We start from the raw sequence: 21,843 nt of genomic DNA, 5'->3' as shown, positions 1-21,843 counted from the left end.
CATTCATAAAAGCATTGTGTAAACCTTCGCTTCAAACTTCGTATCCACGCATGCGCGTGCAAGAATGAATGAATTACGACAGACTCTGAATGAAAATATGTCAAACATCCAAAATTAATATTAAATCAAACAAATAAACCTTATTTACTTTTAAATATAGACTTGCATACTTTTTCTATTTCAAACTGTTTTAGAAAACGAGCATATACAGATATATATGTCTTATTTAGTGTTATGTAACATTGTAAGCGTCTGTATGAATGGATTACAGTTTACGTTCTGAAAACGTATTGTCATATAATTGCATATAATAGAACCCTATCAACGTGGTGGCATCGAAAGAGTAAGCAATTATTTGTTTGTATTTCTGCCGCTTTAGTGAAATATATCGTCCAAAAGCCATTTTCGGGAAGGGGAAGATTCGTACTCAATATTATTCGAATTTAGCCTTCGTAATCGGTATTATTCGAACTGACAATCATGGCAGTTACGTTTCGTCCCCTGGACATTTAGATGTTGAAAATGGTAATATATCACATAACTTTATCAAATGGAAGCGCCAATGGAAATTTACTTTACCAGTGTTGACTGCCAGTGGAAATGCTGAGAAAGATGAAAAGATACAAGTAAATATCCTATTACACTGTCTTGGACCCAAAGTTATCAATTTACATGGGCAAATGCAGAACATAAACTGAAAGTGAAAAAATTATTTGACAAAATAGAAAGCTATTGCAATCCTAGAAAAAATGAAGTGCTAGAATCACACAAATTTTGGGTAACAAATCCAGATGAATATTCATCATTTGACAGTTTTCTTACAGAGTTTTGAAAGCATGTTGAGTCCAGAAATATATTTTGAAATATGTTATTTACAATCAAATCACTCAGTCAGGCTGAGCCACCCTTAACATTTTTTCCATAACTCCTTAGACTATTAATATATATAAGGTAAAATTATTAGCCATATATGAGCTTATGATTGCATGGGCAGTTAAATTAAAGCCATTAGTAAACAAAAGGGTTGACCTGGGATAACCAAAGTGAAGAGTGAAATATGACACTCAACACAGGTACATTCTAAATATTTAGATTGATGTTTATGATCAGATTTAGCACAAATAGTAATTTAATTTCCCCTGATACCACAAATATGAATTTATTTAGAGTCCTGAAAATCTTAACTAAAAAACCAGGTTTAACTGAATAATTATAAAATTCCTTGCCACAATAACTAGAAGGTACATAAAGCCAGTCAAAAACAATATTTCTATTCATATTCATCATGATTCCTGGACCTCCATCCATTTGATGAATTTCTCCAACAGGTAAATTTTTCATCTTATTATGTTCTGTTTGTTAATATAAAAGATTTTTTATGTTTATATACAGCTAGAATAGTCTGTAATGACTAAGATAGACAGATAAGAACAAACTATTTAGTAACCATGAGTTACATCCCTTCAAATGGAGATAAAGATGAAACCCATAAGAAATTGCCATGTCTGACAGACAGCAAAATTATAAAATTCTGCAGGCTCAGTTTAATTAGGCCCATTAGGAGGTAGTGGTAATAACTGTGGGTCAAAAATGAAAATATCATTTTCAAGGGACGTTTCTGATATGATTTACTTTAAATAATGGGTCATTATCAATGTTTCTTTGACTTCTATGCCCATGTGTAATAGATTATTGACATTGCCAGCTAGATAGCTCAGCTGAATGAGTCAGTACAGCCCACATACATGTATAATATTCTGATTCAGGTTTGATTCCGGTCAAACTGCACATTTTTCTCACCCTGTGATATTTTCACCCTGTTACTTTTAGGGTCCAATATATGTTTATGATGGTACATAACTGAATCATAAGTCAATTCACTTTGTTACTTAAGTGTGCCAATGAAAAAGGAAAAATTTCAATATACTGTGGATTATGTCAATGCATAGAACTATGAGACTGAAAATATTTAAGCTGTAGAGATGCTGTATGGTATTCCAAGGGTTCTGGGTTTTTTGGTAGTGCTGAGGTATGGTATTCTGAGTGTCTCTGGTTTGAGTTTTAGTCAGGCTGCATTTCATTTTCCCACTCTTTGAAATTGATAATTAATTTCATCTCATTATTGGCTGGACTGCATATATTAATGATTTATTTGTATTAAATCAATATTGTTAAATATTTAGTTATTGTCTATATATGTGACTTTATTTTTGATAAGACATTGTAACAGTACTACTTCTTAATTTGACCTTTTTTGTATTAGGGGGAGAAGCCCTTGATTAACTACTTACCAGTAAGTTTTATTGTACACGATGATTATAGCTTGAAAGGATTTAGCTAAAAAAGATACTACATGAATCATTTTTTTTCCTATTGGATTGTAAAATATTTATTTTCAAAAAACTATATGGAGTTCTCCTCGGTGACATTAAACAGTCCCAGCTGGCCATACATGCAGGACCTTGCAGACCATGAGACAGGGTGGTCTGTACCAAGACAAATCCGATATCGAGACATGGTGGACAGGACAGACAGTGAAGGTCCTGGTCTTCAATTACTTCATTTGCTTACTTGGAGTAAAGGTGCCGGAAACAATAGTATGTTATCACAAAAAGCACAGACTGTGATAAAAGTCAAACCAAAAAGATACTATAAACTGAATTCATAGATTATATAAAAGAAATTTATTAATTAGTTAACATAAAAAAAGATACTGAGTATTTAATTTTGATATATAGCATATTAACACACATAAAGTGCATTATGCCGTATAAATTTCAACTTAGTGCTTAAATACTTTCTGATGCACTCAGTAAGCAAACATGATTTACTAATCTTTGGATTCCCACACTCCTCTCCACCTAGCTCCAATGAGATCCACTTGGTTGACCATACCATGTACCATACCTCATATTGTTTGTTTACAGTTTGGAATGAAAAAATGAAAGTTTATTCTAGATATTATAAAGCTTTTATAAATTTCACAAGGCTTTCAACACATCAACAATGTAATTGTCATTTTATTTTTTGAAAATGTGTTGGACTGCTGGTCTGATGCATGTAGATGCTGTGTTGGCATATAGCGATTCCCCTCTTTTGTGTGTGTGTGCATGCATGCGTGCATGTGTGTGTGTTTTATACATTATATAGTTAACATCTTTTGAAAACATCTTGCCCAATTTCAACCAAACTTGACAGGGTTGTTCCATGAGTAAAGGGCTTCAAAAGTTGTTCAAAGACTTAAATGAGGCCTAGAACATAGATATTTTGCAAAAGGCATTGTCTGGTAGACATTCACAAGATTTTCACATTATACCATGGGGGTCAAATTAGCCCTGCACTAGGGTTCATAGATTTTCCTGATATGTATGTAGTTAAAACTTAAAATCTTCTCCTCTGAATTGACAAAGACTAGAGGTTAGATATTTGTCATGAAACATTTGGTAGTTAACCTCTACCAAGATTATTCACGTTACAGACCAAGGGTCAAAGTTAGCCTCACCCCTGGGGTCATATATAAAGGTTTTCCTTATATGTATATAGCAAAAACTTTTTTAAAAATCTTTTTATCTTAGAGCTTAGATACTTGGTAAATAATATCATCAGTACGTCCTTTACCAAAGTTGTTCAAATGTTGCCACTAGTGAAAAAGCACCAGGGTGTCATAGGTTTTCCTTAAATGTATAAACATGTATAGAAAAAAAACTTAAAAAATATTCTCCTCTGGATTGACAAAGGTTAGATGTTTGATATTTGGCATGAAACCTTTACCTGTGTAGTAAACCTCTATCACTATTGTTCAAATTATAGTCATTAATTTTCGTAATGTACTTGTAGTAAAAATTTAAGAATGTACAAGGCTAGAGCTTAGGGCTTTGATGCCTAAATTTTGTCAAGTACAAATGCTTTTATTTTGAATCAATAATTGCACTATGGAGTGCATTTTTCCAGTGAATGCGTTTTGCATGTAAACAAAAATGTTCACCTAACTTTTAAGTCTTGCTGAATGATTCAATACCACATTTTTGTAGACTACAAACCCGCATGTTGGTCTTGTTTTTAAAGTAATAGATAAAAACACTGAAGACTCTATTTCACTATTTCAACATTGTATTCTGCAGATAATAAACCGGTCTTTGCAAACTGATTTCTGTATTGCTCTTCAGTTTCGCAAACCATATAGTCTTGCCTGGAAAAACACAGCACTAGTCTGTAGGAACAACACCTCTTTCTTGTCTTATTAATAACTTGAGAAGAAATAAGCCTAGATTTGTGTTCGAAATTGACTGTAACCAGAAGATGACTTCTATTGAGTTCAGTAGATTAAAATCACATGGTCTTGATGTCAAGCAATGTATACCTCAGTACTTGCAGTGCTTTGATCATATAAAGCATTATTTAAATCAGTACATTGGAGCCTACATTATCCGGCTGTTGAGTTAAAAACGATAGCACTTACACGCTATAAAACCAATACATTTAAATGACATTGAAATATTTTACAAACTGAACAAGAGCCATGTAAACATTTCCAACCGACCAGATCGTAATGATCGTAATCGAGTCGTAAATAGTCGTGTATCGAATTGCTTAGAATCGTGTACAGATCGGGTAAGAGATGTATACCCAACCAAACTAGATCGCTACACGATTTATTCTCGATCAACTAGATCTTCTACTCGATCACTATAAGATCGCTTCTCGACCGCTTATCTACTCGATCGCTACTCGAATGTTTTTGACATGTCAAAAACATTCGGGTAGGAAGACTGAGCCATGCCGACCAAGGTAGGCCGCTCCGACCAACCCCGATCACGCATGCTGACCGAGTTAGACCAGTACCCGATCGCTTGATCGTGCTTGATCGGGTTGATCTGATCGGCGGTTAGAACACAGCTTAAGATAAATCCACCTATGAAGTTTACACTATTACTGATGTTATGGCATGACAGAAATCACACTTTTACTGATGTTTGTGACAGAAATATTACACTTGTACCGATGTTTGGGCATCACATAGATCACACGTGTTTAGGCATGACAGAAATCACAATTTATGTTGTATCGTATTATCCATCATAAGAAATCTGAATCATGTGCGTTCAAAGTAAACGTAAGCAAATCGTTCGGTAGCATAGGATCATGGCAATGGAGGCTACCATGTCTGCTATAAAGATCTAAAGAAAAACAAAAATGGTTTGCATTTCAATTTTTTATTTATACATGTAACAAAAGTTCATCGGCACGCTTTGCTCTTTGCGCCGCGTTTTTGCCGGCGAACATGCCACATGTATATTTCCTTCCGTATTTTACTAGCATCCACGTTAAAGATATATATTATGCTCAAATTTGATATTTAAAAAAAACTGATAATTAGACTAGTATACAGTCTATTCTGGAATGAAAAATAAATATCTTTTGGATACTCACAGAGAAAATATCTTACGTTTTTAAAAACTCTATAAACTTACAGGCATCACAAAATGATAACATAGTGTCATTAAAAAAAACTGGCAGTTTTCATAAGAATAGACCTAATAAATTTGAAAAGTATTAGGGAAATGTAGCTTCTCAAACAGAGTTTATACATTTACTTAATCCAATTAGACATATTTAGGAAGAATATACTAGATTTCAATAAAGTTCTGTAATAAAAATATTTTACCCAAAGATGAGCATAGTATATCTTTAATATGCATACAACCACAGGTGCTCGTCCAGTCTTGGTGCCCATATAAAAAAAATGAAGTTTAAAAAAAGAAAATTGAAAAAAAAAAAAAATTGAAAAAAAAAAAAAAAAAAAAAATCAAAATAACTATTTTGGGTTTAGTTTAAGAAAAAAAAAATTTGAAAATTTTTTTTTCCTATATACCATTACTACGAAGTAATGGTATATAGGGAAAAAAAAATTTTTTTCTCTTAAACTCAACCCAAAATAGTTATTTTGATACTGTTTTTTTTTTTTTTTCAAAAATATTTTTTTTTCAATTTTTTTTTTAAACTTCATTTTTTTATATGGACACCAAGACTGGACGAGCACCTGTGCATACAACTGATCATCATTTGTTATATCCATGAATCCTTAGACTTCAACATCGTACCTTTAAATGTATTATACGGTTGTCATTATGTTATTACAAAATGAGCAACATATTCATAAATCCAGATAACAGACACATATAACAAAACAAAATAACAGTCTACAAATAATGACAACCGATAATACGTTCAAATACAGTACAAAAGAAGACATCTTCAAAATTTCATACATAGAGTGCCCTGGAAAACTTTTACTTCAAGAGATAAAAATAACAACAACATGGATCTATATTTTACGGAAAAAATACCTTAAAAGTTTATTTCAATTCAACTTAATAACAAAGTTACAGAGGCATTCCTTTACGATCAAATATAGCACGGCTATCCCAATTATAAAATAGACCAATTTAGCCCGGTTTTCTTTTTCTTCTAGTGCAAAAATTCAAAACAAATCATTCTAGTAACGAAATAACGAAGTTTAATCAAAATTTCAAAAATAATCAAATGGTATTAACTATTAAATTAAAAGTTCATTATAAATTGTTGAGTAGAAAAACCTCATAAGTTGTGTTATAAAACATGGCGACAGCTTCGTATCACCTTAGGTCAAGTTAAATAAAAGATTATAATATATAATATAGTCATTCATCTTGTGAATATTTTCTCAATGTTTAGTATACAGAAAGATAAACAGAAAAGAAATATTACAATAAAAAACAAACAAGTTTAATGTGATGAAATTGTAAGATACAGCCTTTTCAAAATTTATATGCACCTAGTAAAGATATTGTGTTATTTTACTTTTAAGAAACATCTCCGAGGAATTTCAGACCTTAAATCTGTTTGTAACTGAAAATCATTTTGAGTAAAAAAACTAATAGAAATCCATGTAATCATAATAACAATAATAATAATAACCTTTTTACACAAGGTAACACATTTATACACATAACAATTTGCAACATCTTTAAGGTAATCACATTGTTAACATGTATACATACAATACAGAACAGAACAGAACAAGAATTTTATTCATGACTTGTACAAAAAGTACATCACCACACATACAAATATATACTATATACATAATTGTCACAGTGAAATAACATATTTACATTACATATCAATTATCATATGAGGATGAACTACAATTAATTGTAAGTAAATGTAGTTCTAAGAGATAATGCATTTTTAATATACAAAGCTAGATTTTTCAAAAGTAACTTGTTTGTTGAATTTAAAAGATCTAAAAACTTATGAACGCTAGGTCTAACGTAGTAATAAGGTTTAATATATGTTTTTCTACAGTTCATTATATCAATAGTTTTCATCAAGACAGTGCACCCCTTCAATTTGCAATTAACAACAGTCATACTAAAAAGACTGATTTCAATACCAGAAAACACTTTGTATTTAGAAAGAAAATATGCTAATTCAACTTAAAATATATTTTTCACATCTTGTATGTCTAATAAACATGAATCATACATAAGTTGATTTAATAAATATTTCTTGAAGCTATTTTCAGATAAAGACACTTAAGTTTCCCTTCTAATAATAATAATAATAATAATAATAATAATAAGTTTAATAATAATAATGAGTTGTAAGCAATTCTTAATAACTAAAACACTTAACGTGCTGGAATCAAAGATCCCGAAGTACTAGAAAGACTTTCACATGTCTAAAAATATTGTACTTATATATATGCCACTATTAATATCTTCAGTAGTTTATTAAATTAATAAGGGCCGTATTGCATAAATGTTTTTTTTTTTCGAAATCCTGATTGCTTATTATGTTCAGGAGAAAAAAAACTGTTAATGAATAGCGATACGACGTCCATGAATTTTAATAATCTCCGTCTAAGATGCATCAAAAACAATATTTCTCGATCACAACTTATTTTCGACATAAAACACAAAGTCAATGAGTTAATAACATATTAAAGTCCAATAGGTATAAAAAATATATGCATGTATAAAAGTTCAATACATATAAAAGTGTATCGCATATGAATGATCATTTCATAGTAGAACAAAAATAAACTTTAACCTGTTGAATTTTATATGGACTTGTTTTGATTTCCCTTTTCCCCTCTTTTTTTTTGGGGGGGGGGGTCCTTTTTTAGAAACTTCATTTGGTAGATATCGCCTGTTGATGGGTCTCTTTTCTAAGCATGAACAGTTTTTCTGTATCTCTGTATCTGAGCTTATCGCCAGTTTGGCCTATGTAAAATTCCGTTGCAGCCGTTGCATACCATAACATATAAAACATTTTCAACAGTGCAGGCATTATGGTTTTGTATGAAATATCTTACAGGTCCCTGTATTAAATAACCACAGTGAACACACCTCTGTTCATTGCATTTTCTAACATACGGCTTCATTTTGTTGTACATATCAAAATCCATAATTGTCTATTGCATTTTATGATGTTAATGTTGTATAATTATGATCGTTTTCATATTTCATCGTGTTTAAAGCAGCACGCCATCAGATTCATGTTAATTTTCATGAACATTTTGAAAATGTGTTCAATTAGTATTATTTTTGTGATCGTCATCGCCGGAACACCAGTCTCGCAGTCCTATACCACATTGAAAACACCGGACAAGATCACCAACACCTGAAATAACGATACATTGTAATTACAGCGATTGTGTTTACCCCAAATAAAAATTAAACCGCAATTTACACATGATCAATGGTACTTACAACCCACGTAAATTACCAAAAAGAGGACACAATATGAAAAAACAGCACTTAATTACTGCGTTAGTAACGCAGTAGAAATATAGTTATAAGTCATTAATCGCACTTCACATGTAAATTATTGTAAATCTTGAACATTTTTACATTTCTTAAAATCTTAGTGCATTGTAGTCAAGTTTTATTTTATTGAAATATTTTCGCTCATCTGGAGGAGTGCAGCTCTAAGAATTTCCGTGTTACTTTTGATAAAGCTTAAAACCTTGCTTGATAATATCTCTTGTTGACTGATTGGATAACTCACCTATCAAGCAAGAAATATTTTCCGTCTGTTCTCAATTTGCATTCTACAAACTGCACATTGAGTAACGTGTGGAGCACATGTCTGACAAGAAACCAAATGTCCGCAAGGTAGAAACAAAACGTTGACTTCATCGGTTAAACATATTTTACACATCACCGTAGATTTAAGTCGCTCATTCTCCGACTTTATATCCGAATATTCTTCTAGCTTTTGGTTTCCTCTAGCTTCACCTTTTTCACCACAGCCCTTGTTGTCAGCTTCACTGTTATCTGCTTCTATTAGATTCAAAGATGAAAACATTCTTAATTTTAGCAATTTACCTTTGATTTTAAGCATGCATAGATTGAGGTGAATATAACTTACTTACTAAGTTGTTTGACTTTAATTATGTTTGTATATAATGATGCCAAATTATTTTAAATTATGGTGTATATTTACAGGGTAGAGAAAGAGCATTGCTTTTGATTCTAACTAAAATCGTAAAACGTCAATAAATTCATAGATAGGCGTATTCGACTGCTTCTTTGTAGCTTCAAAGACCTGCGCATCTGTGTGAATCTTAGCTCAAAATAAACAAAAAACAAAAAAGAAAAAGAAAAGAAACAGAACACTTTCTCTAACAATATTAAAGTAGGTATCAGTAATGTAATATGTAACTTAAAAAGTTTGTGATTTCTAAAATAAAAAAAAATACCTTGTCTGTCCGCGCCGGAACCAGTATGGTTCTTAAAGTCCTCAGTAAGTTCCTGTTCTGAATGTTCCTGTATAAAATCTTTGCCTTTCTCGTCCTCCAAATATTTGCACCATTTGTATACTTTTGCGTGCTCAATCCACGGGTCATCCCCGGAACACAAGTTACGTAGCCCTATTCCACATTGAAAACACCGGACAAGATCACGAACACCTGAAATAACGATACATTGTAATTACAGCGATTATGTTTAACCCAAGTCAAAATTAAACCACAAATAAGTGACATTAAGAAAGAAAAAGAGATACAGAAACTTTATCCAATTAACACGTTTGTTAAATATTTCAATTTAACGGAATGTGAATCAAAAATATCACCTGGATATATTAGCTTACATGATTGTCGCCTTTCACCCTCTAATCGTAATTAACCGGAACATGTCAAAATGGGTAAACAGTTGCAATTGTATGGTTAAGTAGGGAACTTTGTTTAAATTTAAAAGTAAAGCTCTATTTGTTCCTTTGGTTTAAAGTAAGATCTACATTAGGTACTTACTTCTCTAAACAACACAACAAATTCACTGTACTGAATGATAACAAGATTTGGTAAAAATGAAATATAAGTAGATGTTTAAATCATTCAAACATATTCAATTTCAAAAGAGTTTGTGAAAATATAGCATTATCTTTGGTCTGATTAGTTGTATTTCATAAGCCAACTGTATCAAAGTTGCAATACATTTTCTTACGGGCATCCAGTAATACATTTATCGCTTTACACAAAAAAAATGTAATCTAGTTTGGAAAAGCGTAAAATGTAAAGCAAATAAAAACGAACACAAATGTTTCTTCAATATAATCATTTACCTGTATAGAAAAACCCGGCATCGGCCAGTATATCACTGCGGACGACTTCCTCTTTAGTCCAGCCTTCCTCATATGACCTAAATCTGTCGGAACTACATTCAAACTGTGCAAATTTAGGATTTCCCCGTGTATACTGTCCCATTCCTAAATCTTGTGGAACACCTCCCGATGCACCGACTGTTCCTTCGACGGCTACATCACTATTTTGAAGCGATGAATCAGGGTTTGAACTAACAGCTTGTCTGTGTATAGGAATGTTATTTCCATCGGTCCCTCTAACAAAATCACAATCAGGCGAACGTTGTTGATGTTTATCAGCAGGCTCGTCAAATTCACTCCAACCACTTAGTATGATCTTGCATGAAAAGCATTTTACGCTGTCAGTTTGTCCATTCCCTACGTAATAAAACCCTTCTTTCGCCAACTTACATGATGATATCGGTAAACTATCTGGACATGATTTGTAGGATGCAAACCTTAACCATTCAAGATTCATGTGATGATCTCGAACTTCACCATTTGTCAAACGGTCACAGAACCTTCCTATCATCATAACGTATATATCCTTTCTTATCTTAAAACAAACTGATACAAAAACAACTTTTTAGTCTATCACAGGTTGGTTTCCCTAAAATGGAATGGAAAACCATACTTTAATGAAATGAACATTTTACACGTTATATCATTATACAAATCCTTTATAATACATTAATTTATATCATAATCTACAATGATAAAAAAATTGGAATCTATTTTATAAATGCAATAATAGTATTCATAATTTCGTAAATTATAAATGTTATCACTACATTTGAAAAAACAGAATGTTAACCGGCGTAGAAATATACAACATTTCATACCTTTTTCTTTACTTGGAACGCAACTCACAGATTCGATCATTGATTCTCGAGCCATTCCATTGTATTTTACACTTAATAAGTACATATATTTAATATTTTTCTCATTATAACACGAAAGAATTACATACCTGTGCATAAATGAATTTATTCCTCACTAAATTCTACCACATTCTCCCTCAAAATGAGTTGTTTTTGGTTTACCAGCAAATCATTTTGGAAAAACCTTATCTGGAAACCCAAACTGACTTGTTCCTATTTTTGACATAATTAAAAATATATATGATTTCAATATTCCAAAATTTGTATACAATCAAAAGCACCCAATTATCTACTTACAATGATTCATTTCAACGATGATTTTATAACATTTTTTCGCCATCTTTCTATGATGTATAGAAATAAACAATGATCATTTGGTACAGTACTTAATGTATATAGCTATAAGAGGTTTCCTAATTTTCTTGTTATTTCAGAAATGGGGCTTCTGTTTACTAGCAGGGCAACTTCCTTGAAGTTCAATAATTTGATAACACTCTCAATTTTATAAATTATCCGCTTGTGTTAACCTTATTAATATTCTTGCTTATAGCCCAATATTAATCAATAGTGATCAATAATAAAATTTAGTAGTTGAAATAAATTAATATCGTTCCATTTTTCATTTTTTTTGGCACATTAAATCTATTCTAAAATCGGCAATCATACTCGCACTGTAAATAATTTCAACCACTCCAAACTGATTTTATTTTTACAAATTTTAACTAATAAACACTTACGTAAAACAGGAATCTTGTTGTTAATAAACCTTTGTGATGAAATTAGGGATTAAAAATTTGTTATAAAAGATTGTATATGTACTTAAACTTGGAATCATGTGTTATCATTATTACATTTATTCCATGTATATTGAACCGCAAAAATGTTAGTTAACAAACATGTACATGTTTTGTCAATACTAGAAATTGTGCCCATTTCTTTTCAAATTGATCTACATTGTTGACGAGATAGAAATTTTATCTATATAAAAAGTTAGCATGTTGAATTGTTGTTCTTGTTTTATTATTTTTCTTCTTCTTCTTCTTCTTGCACCAGCAGCAGCATACCAGTTTCAAACATTATTTAGAAATGAGAAAAATCTGTGCCCACTGCTGACAGATGGGCTGTTGCTTAAACTGTATCCAAATTACAATACATGGGCTTTTGTAAATGTCGTTACTGTTGACGTAACATGAGTCCATTTTCATGAGCCGAAACGAAGACACAACTCAAGGCCCCGCTAATCAAGTCCCAAAAGGCAAATATGTAAGTGATAAATTTTACTTGACACAAGTTCTGAAAACTAAACAAATACTTCCAAAAACTAAGACCCGCAACAGGTTTGGTCAATGTCAGATTGCTGCAAGACATCGCGTATTTACATGAGGCGTCTACAGTGCAAGAAAAAAAGTTGTTATACTCCACTATCATCCGTATTCACTTACCTTGTCCCTTGTGGCTTCGTTTTGTTTCCAAAGCTAAAAACCCCAACTTTCAGGCTGAAAATTTGTTCAGCACGAACACTTCGGAGTGTAAAATGCCCTGAAAGATTGGATCCGGAGAATGAAATTTGTATATCTATTCGAGGTGAATATTTTATAGGAAAATAAATAAATAAATAAATAAAATCAGTGAAACCTATGACTTTTACTAGCTTAGGTGCATTCATTTTTGAACACTCCTCTTATTGTTTTGATAAGGTTTGCAGGATAAAACCAAATATTTGGCGGTAAGCCTGTGGCAACCAAAACCTTGTTGTTATGCATCAAACCTACTTTGCTATTTTTGGTATTACAATCAAAAAAGAGCTGAGAAGTGTTTGTCTGTGTTCAAACACTTTTCAATATGGGGACAATACTTTTACAGTATTATTTTCAGGGACCAAATATATCGTGCAGCATTCTGTAAAACACGTTTTATTCGTACATATAGAATACACGTGAGCGTTAAAACGCTTTAATACATGCGAGCGTTAAAACGCGTAAAACACTTCAACAAAAAAAATTGCTCGTATGTTTTGTGAGTATTATAAACATACATTAAAGGATTCATGTCATATACATATGTCCTTAAGCCCCAAAACAGTATTAAAATATCACTGAAATATGGAGTTGATTCCAAAAACTTATGCATGCATTTATACAAAATATTTGATGCTTCTATTTCTACATATGATAACTGAAGCAGAAGATCAACGCAAAAATTAACAAACAATGTTGTCAAAAAAAATAATTTTATAAAAACATATACGGTGATACAGTTCATACATTTATAATCAATTCATATTTTCCTCAACAAACAATAGAAATAATACTAATTAACAAAAAATACAAATAAAATGAATGAAAATGACATGTCACCGTAAATACAGCATGACATAAGGCTTAAATTTTCAGTCACTTAATTTTGTAAAGATGAGCACGTGCTTACGTGCACTTCATTCTCAACATTACTGACAGTTCTTGCAATATCATATGTGATTGGCAAATCGTCATCAATCCTTTTCTTCATGAAATAAACTTAATATGATGGAAGTTAATTCGACCTGAAATGTCTTATGATGTCATTGAAGATTTAAAATTCTGTATACACGACAAAAGTTCCTTTAATTGGTGTCCTACAAACGGCGCACCGGTCCAATAGATCCGAGCAGCCCGCACACGCCACCATATGGTTGCATGGTGAGAAAACTACATTCATTTTCCTAGTCAAACATATCTTACACATGATTCTTTCCTGTATATCTGTAAAATAAACATAAAAGTAGATAAAGTTTAACGTACGAAAATAATGAACATGTAAATGAAAATAAAAAGAAAGACTGTTTTACACGTATAACATCTTTCAACATCCATTTGAACATTCTTTTCTGTTTGAATTTCCTATACATATATTTAAAAAAAATGAAGCTAATTTACTTACAGAAATATCTGTATCATTATATAATAACTGATACATGTTTTATTTTTCAATTTTATTTTTATATCAATGTTATACAATTTTATGTAAGAATGTCACTTTAATCTTACCATCCAAGACTTTTGCGTTTGTTTCGACCTGAGAGGCAGAAGTCATTGACCTTTCCTTTTGTTTTTCTGATGTTTCTTCGGACCCTAGTAAACCCCTTGTCGTTTCAGGTGTTTGGCTGTCCGTTAGGTTTACACTATCTGTAGATGGGTCTGGCTCTTTAATGTTTGTTTGGACTAAGTCTGCCGGTCGGTCAATATCTTCGTGCCCGTAATCATGTTTCGATGTTAAAATTCTTCTTCGTCTGATTCGTATATAAACCAGCATACCACACACTACCAGGACCATTGAAACGCTCATTGAAACGAGTGTTAATTTTCGGTTTGGTGTGTTAATAGAGCTTCCTTCGTCCATATCGTTTGGAACCATACAAGGCACACCCTTCATCTCTGTGTGTTTTGTACAAAAAAGTGTTTCACTTTCAAAAGCAGACGCAACAAAATCGTTTATTTTACTTTCACAAGAATATCCATTAAAAGCAGACACACACAAAACTAGAATGAAAATATTATATCCCTCCATTGCTGTCTAGCATTTACATTAACACTAGAATTAACACATTGTAAGAAATCCCAATTTATGCGTAATCTTTGTTAAAAATATAAAAATTGGTTTCCCGGAGCTTTAAGCTATAAATAGACCCATAAATGCGCACAATCTATAAATGTATTTAGTTATCCGCTCTTTATTTTTAGATCCGGTTTTACCGTAATGTAAATATAAGTTAAACTTTATTTTAATTTTTGGAATTATTTATATAAACTATCGATTTACTAGACTTAACATCACTAAGTCTAATTCCGCGCGTCATCAATTGGCATATTTCCATGTTAATAGTGTTAAACTTGTTAGAATTGACAAATTTTAGTCATACACCTAAACACATCAAAGTTTTTGTACATGTAAATTTTACATTCTGCAAAAAAAACAATAGCTCATTAAATGTGTGCATACGTCTGAAGTAATCATTATTTTTTTAAATGTTCTTAGTTGTTGAAAAATTAATTTTGAGTTACAAATTAAAAACAGTTATTATTTTTCAAATTGAGCCATATATAATATTTAGTAATTTCATGGAGCTAAATATATATAGATCTGAAACACGAAAAAAAAAACAGAGTGTAACACCATTCCTCGCGATTTAAATGTTGACATACTGTTTTCAAAATGGCCGAACTATGATCTATGTCTGATTTTGATTGAATAAAATATTGTTTCCTTGTGTCTTTCCCCACACACGAGTATCCGACCTGGGGAGAAAATATGATCAGACTGATAAAAAACCTCAATAAAAATATGAGCCCCCTTAAAAATATACTACAAGTTAAGATTTAACTTAACTTATATTATATTTGCAAGGGGGCTCATATTTAACTTTTTTTGGGGGTTTTTGATTTTAAGATTAAGATGAACACAGGGTTTTTATCAATCTGGTCATTTTTTTCTCTTCCAAGGTCCGATACTCGTGTCTGTGGTCATACAGCAGAAAATACCTAAATGTAATAGCTTATGCAGTAAGTTATGTTTCTCTTCTTGTTTCAAAGCGTTAAGTACCTTGAACTAAAAGGAGCACAGAATAATACTTTACCGAAGTAAAATGGACCCCATCCAAGCTCTAGTGCAGGATGGAGGGCATTATTTGAATAAAGCCTGCGGCTTCACATGTACAAAATAGCATTTCATTTTGAATTTATGGTTTAAGGTTTAAATTTCCCGCTATAACACGGGCATGCTTTTAGCGTTGTGGTTGTCGCGTGTTCTTAAAAGTTTATGTTATTTTTAAAAGTTATTTTGCGCTTAACCGCATTATTATGGCCCAAGAGGCTCTTCTCGATAGGATAGACCTTCATGCTTCGGATGAGGAGGTAGATTTTTCTGGGTTTTCGGACCAAGAAAAGAGAAAAAGTCTTCGAAAAAACCAGTTAAAATCCGTCGTGGTGGAGAAAGAAAATAAACACCCTCGTGGTAAAGGCAAAAAACAGTCAGGTAGGCAAAAAAAAAACAGTCAGGTAAAAATTTGAATACTAATTCTTCGGAATTATCGGACAAAAATTTATCTTCGGATAAATTTTATTTGAAAAAATTATCTAATAAGGACATTGAAGGTCATAGGACTCTTCTTGGTATACAGCCTGTTCAACAGAATCCTCAGTTTGTCCCTGATTGTGATAACTATGACTATAATGAGGATAATTATGATTATATGGATGATGAATCTGTGAATGATAACTATTCTGCTGTTCCTTCAGCATTAAAACATAATCTTAGGGTGGAGGTTGCTACCCAAGATGTTGATATTGAAGATACAGGGATTCGTAATATGTCAAAAGAGTTTTCTTCGGCTTTTGACGATGGTTGTACTGATAAAATAATTTGAGTCAGATAGTGATACATGGGATCTTCCCAAATTAAAGACACCAGAGAAAGGTGAGCCAGTGAATGAGTCCTTGGCCAATTTAATTAACACAGCATTTACAGCCCAGTGTGACTTAGACTCTATTTTGAATAAGTACCAAGTACTTTAGAATTGTGACAGGGCCATTCCGCCCATTGTTAACAAGGAAATATGGAAAACATTAGACAAAAGAGCCCATTTTCAAGATAAGTTTATGGTGGACATACATAATCTTGTGGTCTCGGGCCTAGGTCCAGTTGTCCAGTTGCTCGAGTATGTGAAAAAGAACAATCTCATGAAAAACGAGGCAAAATGTATCTTCTCTGACTTGTTTACTGTTCTGGGTCAGGTGCAATACAACCTCAGTTTGAAGAGGAGATATCTTATAAGACCGTATTTGAAGAAGAAGTATTCTTCATTGTGTAGTATTTCGATGTCTATAACAACCCAACTTTTTCGTAACGATGTTAAAGAAGTCAAAAGTTGTGATGCTTTATCGTACATTGGTAAGGATTATACTTACAGCAATTATAGAGGTGTTCAGCGTAGACGCTCTGGTCGTGGATTTGTTAACTCCAATTTTAGTAATTACGGCTACCAGTCATTTACATACAATCAGCGTTCTGGTTTTAGGACTAGACCGTATCCGTTACGTGGACAATCTTTCAAGATTGGTCTAGGCGGACGAGGAAGAGGCATGAGAAGAGGTGCCTTGGCTTCTGCTACAGCCAGTGCCCCAAACAATCAGGAATAAATGAAAGGGTAAGTTAAGTTGGACGTACAAGGTTTCTTTTAAGTGTATGGAAAAATTTACTTCAGATCCTTGGATCTTGAATGCAGTTTCGGGGTATAAGATAGATTTTAATGAAAATCCTTTTCAAAGAAGCATTCCAAATGAAATTCCTTTTTGTTCAGATCAAAAAGCAATTGTTCATAATGAAATTCAAGATTTGTTGAAAAAAGAAGCAATTATTAAATCAGAATAAGAGATTGATCAATTTATTTCAACAATATTTATTGTTCAATAAATTTCGACCAGTTATAAACTTGAGATTTTTAAATGAGTTTGTACAATATAGTCATTTTAAACAGGAAACATTTTCTATTGTTTTGGATTTGATTAAACAAAATAATTTTATGACAAAAGTTGATTTATCTGATGCATATTTCTGTATACCTACACAGACTTCACCCTGGAAATATTTGAAGTTTTCATTCAATTTTATTTTATACTCATTTGTATGTTTACCATTTGGTTTGAAAATAGCCCCATACTTGTTTACTAAAGTATTACGTCCCATTTTTGCTTGGTTTAGACAGCAAGATATACATGTATGCATTATTTGTATGTTTGTACAAAGTACCTCTCGGAATAAAGTACCTTGAGGATAAAAGATCATCTATAAGAGTTTTGTTCATTGCATCTTCAATAACTTATGCAAAAACAAATACAATCTAATTAGCTTAGTTTCGACCCCAACCCTCACACCAACTAGAAGGCATTCTTGAGAAGATTTAATGTTCTTCTTGTTTAACAATAAACGCTTTTCGGGAAGGAACATCGGATTAAGATATGGGGGTGGTGAAGGGGCCAGTATTAAAAAAATATATATGCAGAAAAGTATATATAGACTATGAGTCATCGTAATTTGTCATTGTTACAACTTTAGAACGTTCTTGTTAATATTGTTTGTATTATATTTATAATAAGGAAAATGTAAATAAAAGGTACGTTCATTTGATTCCAAATATCAGTGAGAAATTTCATTGATTTCAAACGTTATTTAACATAATTACAGCCACCCTCGAAAACTAGAATTAAAACAAAAGTTGGATCTGACGAAATTTTATCTATATAATATTTTCTATCGGCACCTTTTTTCAGAAGGCCATTTAACAATGAACCACAATTTTTAAAAGAATCTATCTTGCTATTTATATACTGGTAAATTGCACGTCACATGTTTCTGTATACCATAGGTAATGAAGTTTTATAAAAAAAAATGGTCAATGATGATTATTGGCCAAACCAAATACATGTTATTAAAGTGATATTATGTCCATCAAATGGTGAGTGAGCAGGATAAAGCAAAATAAGTTGACATTTTTTTTTTGCCATTATTCCTTTTAATTTTGCAATTTACTTCACATGAAAGATAAATAAATCACGTGGTCTAAGGAAATTTCTGTAGATGTGTGTAACGTCAATTTATTAAAATAATGGGGCAATCTTTTTTATATTTCGGGCAGATATTTTCACACCAAGAATTACTTGCAAAATGTCAAGTGTAATCTCTTTATATCTTAAGATTTTGTAAATCCAAGAACTGGACAAGCATAATTTATGATAGAGCCGACAATAGAATCAAATAATTGCAAAGAAACAGAAGGGGATATTTCATACGTGTTAATATTACATATCAAAACATTCATTGTTTTCAAAGCTTTACCAATAAGATATTGATTGTGGAGTACTAAAGACCCAGTATAATTAAATACTACAACTCGTCAACAATTTCCAAAGCTTCATTATTATAAAACGAAGTACCGATCCTTTATTCCGAAAAACAACTATTTTAGTTTTGGCTGGATTTATCTCTGGGCCCCATAGATTGCAGTATTCAAATAATATAAAGAGTTTAATCTTTGCTGTAAATCCTCTTGCGAGTTACCAATTATTACCATATCGTGCAATGTTAAACACACGACTTAACAATTGAACACATTGATTTAAAAGTTCTAAGTAACTTCCCATCTAATCCCATATTAAACAATTTATACCATAATGAATTGCGGTTCACAGAGTCAAATGCCTTTTTAAGTCGATAAAAGCACAAGGTAATCGCATTTTTTGAGTTAACGCCTGGTTAACACGAAAATTGCACCGACTGTACTACATCACTTTCTGAAATCAAATTGAGCGTTTGACAAAATGTTATTATCATCAAACCATTTTTTCCACTCTATTTGTCAAGACACTTATAAATAATTTCCCAAAGTTACTAAGTAATGCGATGCCACGATAATTGTTAACATTAGTATGATCGCCTTTTTTATAAAAAGGTAAAATAATGCCTTCAGACCAAGTCTGCATCGAAAACTCTGTTAAAAAGATCAATGAGACGGCCTACTGATATATCAATAGAAAATATAAAGTATTCTTTCAACAAGTCATCACTTGGACAAGACTCATCACTTGGATAAGACTTAAATAGTTGATTTTTCTCTAAACGAAAAGTTTTTGAATCAAAACCATAAATTTTATACTTTAAATAACTAGAATTAAATTGACGAACCTACGCCAGAAGTTATAGCATTATTCTTCCTTTTTTGTGATGAAACAACATCCATTCTAAGATTATTTGTCATATTTTTTCAAAATAAAAGTCTAAATGGATTGATTCTTTGGTGACGTGTATAATCTTGTTCAATTTGAAAGCTGGACAAGTTCATTTAGATATAATTAATAGAAAGAGTTGAATGTTTTAAAAATTGAATAAAAATGAAAGTTTGTCAGACAATACTGAGGATTAGGTCTTTTAACTAACGAACTACGTTTCACTAAACACCGAAGACAGTTATGCACATTATAATTTGCAATGGCAAGTGCAAAATATCTAAATGTCGCAAAATTTTTACATTACTTTCTCGAAAGGTTCATACGATGTCATATGAAATGGACAGATAATGCACGGTGAGATACTGATACTGCTATGAATTCTATTCTATGCAATATACATTCTCAAAAAGCTGTCGACAGTAATAAACGAAAACAACACAACAAATTGTTGCTTCCAAATGACATGGCCAAATTATATATCTATGATTTAATTTCATACATAAGAGCAGATTAATGGTAAAAGTATATATGGAAATATCTAAAAGAAGACATTGACATACTAAACCTTAGTTCAGAAAGGTTTATAGTTATTTGCGGGTATCACAAAACTAATTATTGTTTAAAAATTTATCTGTTTTTTCCGTTAGTCGTTAAAATACGTCTACCTTCATTTGAACAATTTTCTAATGAGCACATCTTTCAGAATAACCCTCGTATGATTCATAATCATTTGTTTATAAGACATTGTGAGAAACGTATTATTGTCGAGCCAGTTTGTACATCAAAAAGATTAACCATTAAGATAACTAGTTCATTTTTTTTTCACTGATTCAGTCTTTTTTGTGCTTAAATCTAGGAAGGATTTCACGAGGATTGCACGTACAAATGGGAGTGATGGCACACTATTCGTATTTAAGCGCTCTAAAGTTCCATGTTGTAAAAATTTTACTTTATTCTGGAATCATTTGTGACCTGCTTGCTATAACCAATTCGTTAGAAAAAATTTACTTCCAGAAATACTTATCATGGGGTGATGGCCTACGAGGCACCAGTGTTTATGAAACGTTTTACAACAAAAGTCTGAAAGAGTGTGCTTTAATTTGTAACGGAATTTCAGGGTGTGTCTCTTTTAACATGAACGATAGAGGAACTTGTGAAATTAACACTACTCCGTTTAACCTCTGGACTAGTAATCTTATTAAAGAATCTTCATGGAATGTTTTTGAAAAGGGAAATTGCGGACTTGGAAGGAAAACAACAAGAACGTGTCTTTTATCACTTCGCGGGACAGTTAGTGATTGGTATGGTAGCAGAGAGGTTTGTCGAAGCGGACACGGAGATTTAGTAAAGATCGCAAGTCAAGCTGACGCCGATGACATCTCAAAACTAATGACCGAAATGTTCGGGGCCATTCAAATGCAGGCGTGGATTGGGTTGAATAAAGTGAGTTCAAACGATTTTATATGGCCGGATATGACAAAAATGATTTTCAATAAATTCGGGGATGGGCAACCAAAAACAGGACATGACTGTGTTCTTCTGTCTGGGTCGTATCATTATTTCTGGTATACGGC

The 21,843-nt window shown here is 32.0% G+C and overlaps 2 protein-coding genes across 3 annotated transcripts; both read right to left on the bottom strand.

The window, feature by feature from the left end:
* Window positions 1-8,159: 8,159 nt before the first annotated feature.
* On the bottom strand, window positions 8,160-11,683 carry LOC132729967 (baculoviral IAP repeat-containing protein 3-like). 2 transcript variants are annotated; one of them, XM_060715807.1, is made up of 5 exons: window positions 11,600-11,683; window positions 10,612-11,239; window positions 9,749-9,958; window positions 9,055-9,329; window positions 8,160-8,667 (listed from the first exon to the last, which is right to left on the bottom strand). In XM_060715807.1, the coding sequence occupies exons 2-4, from the start codon at window positions 11,162-11,164 to the stop codon at window positions 9,058-9,060; spliced, it is 1,035 nt and encodes a 344-aa protein (XP_060571790.1). In that variant the 5' UTR covers window positions 11,165-11,239; window positions 11,600-11,683; the 3' UTR covers window positions 8,160-8,667; window positions 9,055-9,057. The 2 variants fall into 2 exon arrangements, with proteins under 2 accessions (XP_060571790.1, XP_060571797.1); XM_060715814.1 differs by lacking the exon at window positions 11,600-11,683 and adding an exon at window positions 11,472-11,572.
* Window positions 11,684-13,721: 2,038 nt separating this feature from the next.
* On the bottom strand, window positions 13,722-15,088 carry LOC132729916 (E3 ubiquitin-protein ligase MYLIP-like). Its single transcript, XM_060715757.1, has 2 exons — window positions 14,537-15,088; window positions 13,722-14,251 (listed from the first exon to the last, which is right to left on the bottom strand). The coding sequence occupies exons 1-2, from the start codon at window positions 15,054-15,056 to the stop codon at window positions 14,082-14,084; spliced, it is 690 nt and encodes a 229-aa protein (XP_060571740.1). The 5' UTR covers window positions 15,057-15,088; the 3' UTR covers window positions 13,722-14,081.
* Window positions 15,089-21,843: the final 6,755 nt, after the last annotated feature.

This window comes from Ruditapes philippinarum, unplaced genomic scaffold (genome assembly GCF_026571515.1).
Source record: "Ruditapes philippinarum isolate M1 unplaced genomic scaffold, ASM2657151v2 ctg2466_1_1_1_1, whole genome shotgun sequence".
Taxonomy (NCBI): domain Eukaryota; kingdom Metazoa; phylum Mollusca; class Bivalvia; order Venerida; family Veneridae; genus Ruditapes; species Ruditapes philippinarum.
This window is presented reverse-complemented; position numbering and strand designations above follow the sequence as displayed.